General features: G+C 39.9%; 1 protein-coding gene across 8 annotated transcripts in view; it reads right to left on the bottom strand.

Moving 5' to 3' along the window:
* PITPNC1 (phosphatidylinositol transfer protein cytoplasmic 1) overlaps positions 1-14,918 on the bottom strand; it is a 270,335-nt gene that overhangs the window by 4,894 nt on the left and 250,523 nt on the right. For all 8 annotated transcript variants that reach the window (XM_037809087.1, XM_037809088.1, XM_037809086.1 and 5 more), the window contains 2 exons: positions 10,506-10,661; positions 7,631-7,694 (listed from right to left, as the gene is read on the bottom strand). In XM_037809087.1, coding sequence (XP_037665015.1) covers positions 7,631-7,694; positions 10,506-10,661 — 220 coding nt within the window. The remainder of the gene's footprint in view (positions 1-7,630; positions 7,695-10,505; positions 10,662-14,918) is intronic.

Below are 14,918 nucleotides of genomic sequence, written 5' to 3'. Positions count from 1 at the left end.
GGCAGATTTGCCAGAAGCTTATGATTTAATTTAATGTGGTCTGGGGCCAAGATGGAGTGTGGCTCTAAATCCAGACTTGGGTTATTTTATTTAGCCGATGATCCCTCTGCACCCTGAAACTGTCAATCAAAAATGCTGTCCATAAGCAATGCAAGGATCAAGAATGCTAAGTAGCAATCCAGCCAAGCAAAGAGCATGCTTTTCTTTTAGAAGAAGGAGGCAACCATAAAGCAATAAAGAGATGCTGCTTTGTGATTAGAGCAAATGCATCTTAGTTAATAATAACATTCTTTCAACACAATCACTTTAATTTCAATGGCTAGCTATCAAAATTTCTTAAGCACAAATACACATGGAATGAATACTAAAAGTTTCTTTTTATCTAAAAGTTTAACATGAAATTTTTTCCCGGTACATGTGTTCATCAGACACTTGCTTTCTCTCCTTCCCCCATCCCCAAGACAGTAATTTGGGAAACAAAAGCAAAGGAGTTTAGTTCTAGTGGATTTCAATAGAAGTCATTCTTTATCTTTAATTACCTCAATGTTAAGAGAGGAGCTTAAACTATGTGACCATGCGCTTTTAAAGACACAATTTTATGGATGTGAAAAAGGATTTAACAACAAAGAAGTTCATTGCTTCCCTGTTTGTAACAGTGAAAAATGGAAAACAACCCAGTGAATGGATATTACCATGTAATAATTTAAAATGATGTAGAAGAATATTTAATACTATGGAGAGATATTCTTGATATATTGTTAAATAAAAAAATAGGAGGTAACAATTTGTTTAAATTGTATGAAATCATTTTTGTAAGAAAAACATATACTGTTTTTTAAAAAAAAGACCAAAAGGATACATCTCAAAATGTTAACAGTGATTATTTCCAGGGATTGGATTATAGGTAATTTTCATTTTCTTCTTTTTAAATCTATATTTTCTAAATTTTCTATACCAAATATGCATTACTTGTATAAGACAAGGAAAAAAGAACAGTATTTCAGAAACCTATTACTTTGGGTCATTAGGAAGATGGATAATATCATTTTTGGAATTAGTAAGGAGAAGATACACTTTTCTAGAAATTCTGCTCACTCTAGAAACATAATCCTTTATTAAAAAAATGAATATAACAAAGTATCAAAAAATTTCATCTAAAAGAAAAAAAATAATCTCCCAATCAAGACATAAAAGTTAACGTAGAGTAGTTCTCTAAAAGATGATAATCTGGTCCCCACTGAAGCTGAAAGGAATATATCATAAATCTTCACAGAAATGATGTAAACATTTTCAGTATTCTTCAGTAATTTATGGAAAGCTAATCAAGTGAAAGCGTTCCTGTTCCGATTATCTGGTAAAATGTATTCTGTTTTGCTTCTGCAAAGAATATTAGCTCAAAATCTATATGTGAATCAATTTTTTAGTAAATTCAATTATATGTGCCCAATGACAGATTATACTTTCAGAGATGATTCATCTTCATTACTGATTGATTTTCAATGATCAGAGTGACTTCTAACAATTTAGGTTCAGATCTCTTTGCTTCCAGCAAACAACTGCTTACATGTATTAGAGAAACTCTTAATTAAAGGAACCCTATGTCAATAATTTGCAAACAAATTTGCAAACAATCAGCCCTTAATTTATGGATTTTGAGAGGTCAGAATTTTACTTCAAGGTTTTCTTAAATAAAGGTTCTTAAACAAGAAACAACGGAGCTACTTAATTGCTTGCTTTCAGAGAATATTGGAACAAATACAGTATTTCTTCTAAGACAGGTACATCCTAATAGCTTTGAAACTTTGCTATGGGAGGTTAACTGATGTAACCAGCACTGGGTAGTACTGGGGTGAGGATGGTATAAAAGCTCTCCTTGTGGGACCAGATTTCCTGTCTCCACTTTCTCTGGAGACCATTATTTCTTTCTTTCTCTTTCTCTTCCTGCGTCAAGTGAGGGGTGAGACAGCTCTGACGTGTCCTATGCCAGAAAGTGGAGGTCACGCTGAACCTGAGTAGAACCTCCTCCTCTGCCAGGTGATGGGGCTAATACCAGAACCTTCTCCTCTACTACCAGACCAGCTCTGTCAAAGAAGCTCTGGTCCCAGGGGCTTTGTTAACTGAGGAGTCTTCTTTGGTTTCTTCAACTATGAGCTAAAGATTCTTGTGAAAGAGCTAAACTTACCTCAACTACAGGAATCTTGGACTGCCCGAACCATTTCCTGCTTTAAAAATTTTATTGTTTTCAATTATTTATTTATTGAACCATTCAAGTAATGCATGAATCATGTTCCATAAAAATAATTCAGATGGTACTGGATTATATAGAGAAAAGAGTTAAATTCCTTTTAACCTTTTCTATCAATCGTATGCCTTGGGCCTTTTCCAAGGAGATAACCACTGTTAAAAGTTTGGTGTGTGTTCCGCCAGACTTTTTTCCTTCTATCAATCATATGTATGTTATTATGCATATGAACATCTAGTCTCATTTATTTATTTTTACATATATGGAATCACACTATACATATTGTTCTGACTTGCTTTTCCACTGATGGAAAAATGTATATATTTCCATACAGTACATACTGAACTACTGTATTTTTTTTAAACTGTTGCATACAATATTTCATACTATAGGTGTATTATCATAATTTACTTGACCATATTCCTGTTAATGGACATTGGGAAAGACTAATTTTTTAGCTTTTATAAACATTACAATGAATATTTTTGTACATATGTTCATAAGCACATGTGTGAAATTTTCTTAAATTTATTCTTCAGAATAAATTTCTAGAAGTGGAATGGCTGGGTCATAGGTTATTTGTACTTACCATTTTTATAGGAACTGCTAATTATTATTCCAAGGGACTGTACCAGTTTACTCACCCATCAATAGTATAAGAGAACCCATTTCTTCCTCACCTCTCCAAAACTGGACATTATCAATATCTTAAAATTTTGCTCTCAGGTGGGAAAATAATGTATCTTGTTATTTTTATTACATTTCTTATGATTATCAGTGAGTTTATGGCCTCTTGCATTTCTTCTATGATTTATCTACTCAGGTTCTTTATCCTTTTTTCTACTGAGTGGTTGGTTTTTTGATTTATAGGACCTCTTTATATATATTACAGGTTTTAATCTTGTTGGCTACATATGTGGCAAATATTTTCTCCTAGTCTGCCACTTTTAACTTTATCTATGGTGGCAACTTTCTTTCAGTCATTTTGTTTTGAAAGAAGGACGGTTCATTTCATTGGAAACAGAGGCAGGATCATACATTCAAAAGGCTTTTTGAGACAGAAGTCAGTTGAATATATGGAGAAACTATAAATGTCCTGGAACAAAGTGTTTACAACCATGAATTTTCCTTCATTGAACTGCAAGTTGCGGGAGCTACAATTTAAAAAGAGTCTTATACTTTAATTCAATGACCTGTCCAATGGCACATTATGCTTTATTTCCTTCTTCAAACATTTTCTCTACACTTCCAGGCTCCTTAGCCTAAATGGAAATCATTTGTTCTGAATATAAGTCAAAATGAAAGTCTTGAACAAGTGGTTGGGTTGAGGAGGGGTTAGGGGTTGGGGCTCCAGAATTCATGAATTAGAGTCGATATTCCTTTGGCTCAGCAAAATGGCAGGCATCCTTTGGGAAGCACCATTTTTTTTCAACCCTTTAAAATGATAATAAATTCACTGCATGCTTGTTTTTTTTTTTTTTTTTTTTTTTTTTTTTTTTTTTTTTTTTAAAAGCTTAAGGATAAGTTTTTCTGTACAGAAAGTAGTCAATCCTCAGGGCTTGGTACATACATTTTCCCATATAAGGTCTAGAGCTGTAATCTGTAGTTTGTGACTTTTTTTATAGTTCTTGATTTTTGGTGGTGGTCATGGTGGGTGGGTCATAGATCCCTTTGAATATCTGATGGAAAACTATGGGTTCCTTCCCTCCAAAGGTGAACATATGCGCATGCGTACACACACACACACAATATTGCATACAAACCAATGCCCTCAACTCTGTATTTCAGGAAAGGGGGGCCATTGGAATACATTGGCTTGGGGAACTCAAGCAGCTAACGCTGGCCCCTCAGCAGGCTTCTTTCTTCACCTTGAGCTTGCTTTCTTCACTGATTGTTATGTCTGCTCTAGGGACTCTTGGCTGGTTTCTAAGTTAATTTTATGAAGTAGTTCCATCTCTTTCAGCCAGAACTACCCCCATCCTTTTTTTGGAAGGGTCAGGTTTTCAAAGGCATTCGTGAGGTTCTGCTCAATCACTACCTCCCTCTGGCAATCTTCTGTGTCCCTCTTTCAAAAATACTGTCAGATTTATGAAGAAAAGCCACGCTTTCGTGAAGCTGGGCTGCCTATTTTTATCCACCTCCTCTCTCACCTCATCTTCTGAAATGTGTTGTTGCTTCTCTGATTAGTGTTCCAGTCATGCAGAAAGACCCAAGGCTTGTGGAAAAAGACCAATCAGGGCTTTGAAAGACAAACTCAACTCCTCCAATATGGAAATGGTTACACTTGACAATGAACATGAGCAGAATAAAGTTTAGGGAGATAGTTATGTGACAGCCAAATGCTGAAACTCAAAAAAAGATGCAAAATTAACCCTTGGGTGAGACAAAATCACCCCCACCCTCTACAATGTCCTTTTTCTTGTCACCTAATTAAGCATTGGAGGTAGTAAGTCTAATTAGGAAGAAAGCCATCCAGGGCCAGCACTCCATAAGGCTGTGCAGTTTATAAGGGCGTGCAATTTGAGCATGGTGCAAACTCACAGCCAAGGAGGTAGATGGGACTAAAAGTCAGCCCTGAACCCAAAGCACCTGCTGAGTCTGCTTCATCTTTATAAAGGGCTGCCTTTTTCCAATTCTCACAAACTATCATGGTTCAGCAGTTGGCCCTGAAAACATTTATTCTCTAGTCCAACCTATTTGGATGGATTAAACTTTCTTTGCAATCCAATCCAGTTTCAGCCCATGCTGTATGTCAGTGGTTCCCAAACTTCAGTGTGCAGTAGAATTATCTGAAGTACTTCTTAAACCACAGATTGCTGGGCTGTACCCCGAGAGCTTCTGATTCGGTAGGTCTGGAGCGGGGTCTGAGAATTTGCATTCTAACACATTTCCAGGTGAACTGATATTGCCGGCCCAGGGACTTCAGTTCGAGAACCATGCCTATAAGCTACAGGCAAGTGTTTCTTCACTTTGGACCTTTTCCATGTTTACTACTGAGCACCTCACTGAGCCTGCATAAATAAGCAACTTCAGATACCTCAAACTGAGGGCTATCCTGGTGGAAACTTGGCTTCGGTGACAGCCACATACCCTTTTCTTGGAAAGGCCCATTTGAGCTTCCCAGGCTTATGTTGGAATAAGAGGCTGAGAAGGTGCTCTGTGGACAGGGCCATTTCCATGCATTTGACTATGTGTCTGTGTCTGTGTAATGAGGAAGCCACTGTTTTCCTTTCTAGTAGCGCTGCTGGGGGTGAAGATGTCTACAGTGGTTTTATGTGAAATTGCTGGGGTGGGTCTCAGATCCCTTGCTGAGTGAAAGGGCTGCTTGTTTGGGTTGGGCTGTAACTGTGTATATAGGGGGTGGAGAAACTCTGGGGAGTGTTATGGCACCCCGATGACCCACATCCACTAAATCACATGCTGTTTTTCTGCACTGAGATACAGAAAGGGCTTCTTAGTCAATAGATTCCTTAAGTTGTTAACTGCCCCCACCTAACCGAACTAGGTGTTGTTCTCTTCCTAAAGATAGCAAATGGGTAGGTTCTCTTCCTACAGGTCTCCAGGAATGGACATCTTTGGTTTCCTTTGATTCACTATTCTAGCTTTCAACCCCATAATGGTCTGAGAATCCCCTGCCCCCCCGCCCTCCACCTTTTTTTGGACTAGTCTCTTCCTTGCCCAAGGCTTGGCCAAGATAGAAAAGAGTCAGCCCCCATCTTCTGTACCTCTGCCTGCCATGGACTATACACCTTCCCATGTCTTTTTTCCTTTCTATATCCTGCTTCTAATTAAACCCTCATTTCTGATCAACAGACTTGCAGTGTTTTGTGTTCCTGGATCAGGCTCTGGATATCGTTTTTGATCTCACCTTTTCTGAAAAGTCCTCTATGACATTCTGGCACTATAAAGAAAACTGTCAAACTGGCCCACCTCTTGGTTTTCGAAGTGGCACATTTTTAGCCCTTCAGGAACCTGGCCTCTTGCCAAACTTCTGGTCAGTTTGAGCCTGTTATTCTCTGAATATCCTTTTCATATCCCCTTGGATTTTGGTGACAAGGAAACCATGAGCTTGGAGAAGTGTCAATTGGGAGAGAACAGCAGTTCTTGACGTTTTTTAGGATGGGTCTGGGCTCCCTCTGAGAATCTGATAAAGCTCCCAGAAAAAACAACCAGAAAGAAGTGTTTATGTTTCAGTGGAAGTAGTCACGTAAACTACTTCCACCTGCCTCCTGGAAGACACCCTCAGATAGCCAGGTTTTTGGGTGACTTAGGACAAGTGGCACTATAAGAGCAGCATCCTGGGTACAGGTGACAAGAGATAGCAAATGCTGACTTTTCAAAAGAACCTCTTTTGGACAGATCCAGAAAGTTGCATTTGCTCTTCAAAGGAGCAGATCTGGGAAAATTGGAAAAAAAAAAAAAAAAATCAAAGCATGTAGCCTACAGCATCATGCCTTTTTAAATGTGGCCCAGAAACAACTAAGAATCTTAATAAGATTTACCGTCTTTGCTCAATCAGCCCAATGTATCCTTTTACTTTAAATTTGATGCCTTCTGCTAAGAAGAGGGAAGGAATTGGTGGTACAAGGACAGGAGAGCACCAAAATGTAATCTAGGGTCCACTCAGAACAAATTCAGTGTGTCCTAGGAAAAGGCCAAGGAGGGAGGGCATTTCATTAGACAATCGACCTGAAAATCAGATCTAACCTAAGTCTCCAATTGGACTGGGCTTTCTATTAATAGCCAAGGACACTAGTCATCTGATGATTGATTCTGTGAAGGCAGAGGAGTCATGTGGATGAAACAACAGTTCTGAGGATCTGGGAAGGGTGGTACATCCATCATGGGTTGAAGTAAAGCATGTTTTCATTTACTGGAAATGTCCAGAACTTATTTAACTCTTCTCAAATCATGAAAAAAAGAAAACACCCCAGAATAATCCTAATTAGGATTAACAGGGCACCTATGCCTCTGCTCTTGAATTCTTGCAAAATCTGTGTGGTTTTGGAGATGGATTGTTTCATGTGTTCTCTGAATCAACCAAAGGTCTGCTTTCACTTGGTATGTTGCTTTAGATAACTTTGATCTTGATGTTTGGGATATGGTAGGAGGGGTCTGAAGCCCAGGGAACAGAGAATTGTGGAGCACTGTGTATCAAGCATGCAAGCATGCAGCATATGGAGGTCCTACTTAGTCAATAATGCTGTGGTTATTTTAGATCAAGCTCATCTTCATTACGCTCTGTGGACAGCGCTTTTTTTTCAATACAGGAAGCAGTGGCCCTGCCTCTGTGGTTGTCCTGCTAGCAGTTGAAGCCAAGTGGACTGAAAGTCCAAGGCAACATGTTAGGAAGTTGTTCTACAAGTTATTTTGGGGAAAATGACTTACCATACCACTCATCAACCCACGCAAAAGCCTGTCTATGCCCAATCAGCAGAATGTCTCGGACCACCTAAAAAGTAAAAGAAGGAGGTTGATATAGTATCATGGTAGACTAATACCATTGGGAAAATAGGTTTCTCCAATTCTGGGAATCCTTGTGCTCCAAATTTCTCAATTCCTCTCTCCCTATGTGATGACAAGTATAGGCTGATAGAAGTATATATATGACTAGCTCACCCACAGCCTTTCCCACAGCATGCATTTACTTGCTATAAATTAATCTCTTTGTCTTATTTGAGAGTCAGGCTGGGGGTGCATGCAAACTAATGTCGACTATTTGGCAGTCACACAGCAGTAGAATTAATTTCTGGGCTAATCACCTTGAAACTTTTCCTTCATTTATCTTTACGTAAAACAGCTTTTACTTTTCATTTACTTAAGGGTTTGTCTCACTGATGCCAGAAGGTCATACATGCGGGAAATCAAGGACATGCTTTTCTAGGCAGCAAATCATTTCAAAGCAGAGAGTACTTAGCACTGATGAAATATCCTAACATTGGTTAAAATTTTTAATGAAATGAAGGTGTAGATACCAGATAAAATCTCAGTAAAGATCCTTCTAGGTTTGACTTTCATGGAATAGAAGGGAAAAAATGTTTAGTCAACTATTACTGAGAGAGATGAAATGATACAAGAGACCTGTACTAGAATAGAACATAATGGAATGATAAGCTTGACTGGAGAGGAAACGGAATGAAATTGTTTCTTATGGTAACACACAGTGGCAGTAGAAGACTTAGAAAATAATTTCTATTTCCGTGTATATGTAATACTATTCACATGCTTTTACTTCATGGTATTCTTTTTTGTCCTGTATAAATGTGCCTTTTTATATTTCTTGGATACTTATAGTCTCCCTCCAACATTCCTTTCTTCCTGCCAAACAAATCCAGCAACTGTGAAAAAATCTCTCGTGGAAGGTTCAAGATGTTTCAATAAATGAAGGATTTTAATTTGGTGAGTTTGAAGAAACAAGGGAAGCGTTTTATAATTAAGTGTTTATTACTTCAGGCCTCTGGATATCTAGTGAGGCTTTTGTGATCTAGGAAAAGGAAACACATGTAACAAAATGAGAAACAACACACAGCAATATACACTTGAGTGCTGAGTGTGTCAAATTCATGGAAATCAAAAGAACAGCATGGAAGCATCAGTAAATGTACCCTATTACATTAAGCACAACACAGCTGTCTGCTGGGAACAAGAATTCAATAATGTGCTAATGGTTCGCTTTAGAACATTTCTTTCTCTTGACTGTGAATATATTCTTAAAAAACAAAGGTGTTCAGAGAAAGGCATCCCTGATACTTTAAACCCTTGCAAATGCTAACCTCAGATACTCATTAGCGATGCATGTGCAAGAACAGGTGTGTTTTTAAGGCACGGTGTTGGTAACACTTTGTTGTATTTAGAAACGGGCAATGGGAATACCTTCAATTGGAGTGTAATGCTTACAGGTATTTTAAGGAAGATAATAGAATCTCAAAAGTCACCAAATAAAAGAAGCACAACGAGCCCTGGACAATCTAAATGTACTTTTAAGAAAAAAAATAAAGTGCACTATGGGAGTGGCCCTTAGTAAGAGATCATTTTGGATCAAAAAGGCACACACACAAACAAATGTGGGGAGTCAAGGAAGATACAGCCTTAGACAGACACAGTGTTGAGACTGGAAAATATTTCCTCTGGGAGGCCAGGCTGTCTTCCTGCTTACTGATAAGGACAGAGAAGGAAAACAGGAGGTCCCAGAATTTATTTCTACCAGACTCACTCCATTCCTACCCCTAGCTGTGCAGAATGAGTTCGTAGAGCTCTGATGGGAATGATTCTTTTCCCTGTTCGAGGAAACACCAAGGCTCTCAAATTTGTTCAGCATCTCAGGGATTACCATGAGTCCCAGTTGTGAGGGTCTGAGAGATGAGCAGTGTATTCTTTAGATGCAAATTCAAAATCCATACTTTTTACTGTCAACGGGCCCCCAAAGCCAGGAGACAAATCTATCCAGTAACAAAAGGCTCAGTGTGTTAAGGTTAAATTCAAGTGCCTGTAAAAGAATTTCAGAAAGCAACTCTTTATCAGCTTTCAAGTGGAAAAATAAACAGATATCCAGCGTAACTGGAATGTAGAGGCAGCTTGGGTAGTATTTGATTTTATGAAATGGGAGAAGCTACAAAGGGCAGTTGTTGAACAATGCATTTCCCCCCTTTTTTTCCCACAAGGCTGTCATATTAGAAACCCCTTAAAGTAGTGTCACCAAGTGGTTTCCTGTCACAAAATTAACACATTTTGCTGGAGAGGGTGTTAAATTGAAAACTGTATTCTAAAGTTGCTGATAATTTGTTGGTAGCAGAATTATTAAATGAGCAGAAATGCTGAGGTGTACCTTCTAATGGTACTACTGAGATTTTTTGTTTTGTCTTTTGGGGTAACTTTACCTTAGGTGACTATACTTGCAGGCTCTTTTGAGTGAGAATTATCCTTGGGGACTGTGCACACAGATAAGCCTTCTAGCCTCTTCCCAAGCACCTCTGCCTGGAACTATATTAGCCTAACGACAAAGTGAGAAGTATGTTCCAAAAGCCCAACTTCTCAAATAAACTCACCCAATAGCCATAGAGGCCACAGAAGGAGAGATGAGGTGTAAAACATCTATTAGTAGAAGAATATCAAACTGAGTATAAAATGCATTATCATCAAAAAAGAGATTTTGAGATTCAATTGCCTAATGTTGGTTCATCGTATTTGCATTTGTTGTGCATCAGCTTGCCAATAAAGACAGTCACGTTGCCTAAGACCCAGGAACTGACCTTTGTTCACTTACCTTGTGTACAAATTGTTCCACTCTGGTCTGAAGCCCCCAGACCTCAAACTTCACAGTCACCAGCTTGTAGGAGCACATGATGGGCTGATGATTATCCCTCCAGCCTTCCTGTAACTGTCCCCGTCCTGTTTTCTCTGACTTGAAGTGTTTAGGATCCTAGAAAAAAAAATATCGGAGAAATGGTAACTTAAAAGTTCAATCATCATTTATATGAAATGTCCAGAATAGGCAAATCCATGGGGACAAAAAGCAGATTAGTGGTTGCCAGGGGCTGGTGGAGGAAGTGACTGCTAATGGGTACAGGGTTTCTTTTTGGGGTGACAAAAATGTTCAGGAATTAGCTAGAGGAGCACAGTCTTGGGAATACACTAAAAACTACTGAATTGTATACTTTAAAAGAGTGGCTTTTATTGTAAGTGAATTATAACTCAATTTAAAAGATGATTATGTAAATAAGCGGTGAAAAGGTAGCCCATCTATTTAAATGTCAAAAAAAGTGATTTAAAGCTAGACTGTCACCTCAACAAATTTTTTTTAAATGAAAAAACCATAAATACAATCTGAAAAAAATTGCTACCTGCTACCTCAGTAGGACTCTTTCAAGGTGAGCATCGGTTCTGGGTCTGCTGATATTCCTGCATAAAGTAATACCATAATATGTTATTATCCTGAGCATATGCTTACTGAGTGTGCACCGCAGGCATGGTATGGAAACAGGGATTGCTGTATGTTCTCCCTCAACCATGGAGTGCACCGGCTGTGTGTGTGGTCTGGAGGGCATGGCCCATGTGTGGTCAAAGAACTGACTCAATTCTACTTGGATTCTCTGTTTCCTGACCTTCCTTTAGGGTCCCTCCTCATTTGTACCCGTCAAAGAACTGATTCAATTCTACTTGGATTCTCTGTTTCCTGACCTTCCTTTAGGGTCCCTCCTCATTTGCACCCCTAGGGTGGGGAGAGAAAGGGACCGAAGTGGGACAAGTGCCTTATTAATGGAATACAAAGTCTGTTTTACTAATGGAGCAGAGAAATATTAACAAAAGGGATTTTAGGAGGAGTGGAAGGAAAAGAGAAGGCATAGTAAATATCACAAGGCAATAAGAGCTTCTGGGAGGGGAGGGGCTGGTGATCCTGGTGGTGGGTAGCATTTTTGGATCTTTGGTGCCAGCTTTGCCATGCTGTATTTCCTTCACCTGAACCAACCCAGAAGCTGCCACTGAAATCTTACACATAGGCCTGGAGAGATTATGATAATTTAATAAACATGATACATGAAAGAAGCCTAAGCACAGGGCCTGGTCCATAACGAGGGCTCAATTGATGTTAGCCATTACTGCGTTTCCCAAGGCAGTCAATGGAACCTTTTAGGGATGAGGTTTATTCCTTGGTCCAGGCAAGGGCCAGCGTCCTGAAATTGCTGGAAAAAGAGCTGGTATCTTAAGACCATGGAACTAGTTTCTGCCCGCCCCAAGTTCCTGTTCAGTGTAAGGCCATTAAGAATGAAAAGAGAAGACCAGTCAATCCAGAGATGCATCACCAGGGAGACAGTGGGAGACAACATCCCAAGATGGCTGCCATCAATGTCCTTCCTCACTGTGTCAGCTGCAGCTCCTAAGGGGGAGTCTGTTTCCCCTGCCCTTGAATCCAGACTAGCCTTGTGACTTGCTTTGGCCAAGAGCATGTGGCAGAAGAGACATGATTTTAGTTCAGGCCTTTAAAGGAAGCCAGAAGCCAGAAACTGGAAGCCAGCCACCGTGTAAAAAATCTAGTCTGATTTGAGACCACCAGGTTGTAAGGAAGCCCAAGCTATGGTATAGCTATGTGAGGAAGCCATGGGGAGAGATGCTTGGTCAGGTCTCAGATGCTCCAGTCATTCCAGCTGAAAAGCCAGATGTGAATGAAAAAGCCATCTTAGATACTTCCATCCAAGCAGACACCAAGAGGAACGTAAGATCTGCCCAGCTAAGCCCAGTCAAGACTGCAGAACTGTGGGAAACAACACACTATTGTTACTTTACAGCACTAAACTCTGGGCTGGTTTGTTACTTTGTAAGAGCTAAAACAGATGCATCAACTGGATCATCAAAGAGGAAGAGAATGTACTGCTTTGTTCTTTCATGGGAGACACCAAAAGCTCATTCAATCAGCCATATGCTGAAAGCTACACACAAAGAAATTTAAATAAGGGAATTTCTACCTGCCAAGCAACTCCTGTGAGTTAAAATACAGGAGCTGAAGTTAAACAGAAAGCTGGTTTCTTTCCCCATCCGCCCCTTGACTTTCTCACAAAACAGGCAAATGATGAATATAATTCTCAGCACATGGACAACCACCGTAAGCCTGAAGAAAATATGATGCCCGCCAAGCTGCCGCCAACCATTTATGGCAAGGCAAACGCTCACCAACCTGAGGGAGGTTATCCCACTGGGGTTAACAACTTGGTAAACAAAGGATGGTTACAGAGTCAGCAAAGTAGGAGGCAAAAACCCCTGGCAACTTGGAGAGCTGCAAGGAGATTGTCAAAAGACCCAGTGAGGGGAGCCGGGGGGCAGGCATCAGCAGCAGGGAGATGAAGTCAAAATCAGGGCCAACCCCCTGGGGAGCTAGAGGAAAATGTGGAGGTGTTGGACTTTGTCACCTGGGTTGTTGCTGATCTCTCACAGGCAGTGAGGAATGACGGTTTGGTATGCCAAGCACTCTATCTTGGGGCTTGCCTTTAAGAGGCTCGTTGCTGCAAGGGAGAAGCTAAACCTACTTATAATTGTGCCTAAGGGTCTCCCCTTGAGTACCTCTTTGTTGCTCAGATGTGGCCCTTTCTCTCTAGCTAAGCCAACTTGGCAGGTAAATTCACTGCCCTCCCCGCTATGTGGGACCTGACTTCCAGGGGTGTAAATCTCCCTGGTAACACAGGAGATGACTCCTGGGGATGAATCTGGACCCGGCATCATGGGATTGAGAACATCTTCTTGACCAAAAGGGGGATGAGAAATGAAACAAAATAAAGTTTCAGTGGCTGAGAGATTTCAAATGGATTCAAGAGGTCACTCTGGTGGACATTTTTATGCACTATAGATAACACTTTTTAGGTTTTAATGTATTGGAATAACTAGAAGTAAACACCTGAAATTATCAAACTCCAACCCAGTAGCCTTAACTCTTGAAGACGACTGTATAACTATGTAGCTTACAAGGGGTGACAGTGTGATGGTGAAAACCTTGTGGATCACACTCCCTTTATCCAGTGTATGGATGGATGAGTAGAAAAATGGCGATAAAAAGTAAATGAAAAATAGGGTGGGATGGGGGATGATTTGGGTGTTCTTTTTTTACTTTTATTTTTTATTCTGATTTTTATTCTTTCTGATGTAATGAAAATGTTCAAAAATAGATTGAGGTGATGAATGTACAACTATACGGTGGTACTGTGAACAGTTGATTGCACACCAGGGATGACTGTATGGTATGTGAATATATCTCAATAAAACAGAATTTAAAAAAAAACACACACACACACAAAGTCAGGGCCAAGGCCTGGGATGCTTTCATGTCCCTCTGATCCTGTGCAGAGGCCAGACCAAGAGCCTGCAGACGGAGGCACCTGGGCCAGCTGGCCGCACCCCACCCCACCCACCTGGGACACAAGACCCTCCTTCATTAACTGGCCGAGGCCTGTTTCTTTGTGGACAACCACTGAACGTGAAATGTGAAATGTGAACCTCCACTTACACTCCAGGTCCAGACTCCTCAAGAATGAAACCAGACTCTGAAATATTAAAATTGGAGTGCTGGCTGATTGCATTCCCAAAGGGTTTGAGAATCGCAGGGCCTCACAGAAAAGCTCAGTGCAGAATACGAGAGGAAAAGGAAAAGTACCAGCTGCATGGTGAAACTACGGAGATTCTTAAATCAACACGTGGGTCCTGATGGTACCACTAAATTATAAAATTATGTTAGACTATTGTGAAGTCAAGTTTGGGAAAGAGGGTAGATGGGCTTGAGAAGCACACTGTATTTTCAAGTTACAGAATAGAATTTTTTAAGCTGAAAGTGGTAATTTGGTGCCATGTCCTCAAATTTATAGATAAGGACACACTGATGCCTAAGAGAAATGAAATATTTTGTCCCAAATCATAGGCCCTTGGGAACAGGGCTGGGACTAGAATTCCTGCCTCCCTTCATTCTAACGCAATGTTCTTTCCACTACATTTACTTCTAATATTAGATAGCAAAAGGGTGTTTTTATTATAGCCAGATGCCACAAAAGCAATTAACATTTGGGCTTTTTATGGCAATGGAGTCTTGAATTTTTGCAAGCATTGTGTCATATCTATAGCTGTTGATTTCATCTAGTAAATCTCATACATGACCTATAATTAGGAATTCACTTTCAAAGCTCTGAGGGGGGTGAGGGAG

Source organism: Choloepus didactylus, chromosome 18 (genome assembly GCF_015220235.1).
Source record: "Choloepus didactylus isolate mChoDid1 chromosome 18, mChoDid1.pri, whole genome shotgun sequence".
Taxonomy (NCBI): domain Eukaryota; kingdom Metazoa; phylum Chordata; class Mammalia; order Pilosa; family Megalonychidae; genus Choloepus; species Choloepus didactylus.
Note: the sequence above shows the minus strand (reverse complement) of the source record. Positions and strands in the feature narration are given on the sequence as shown.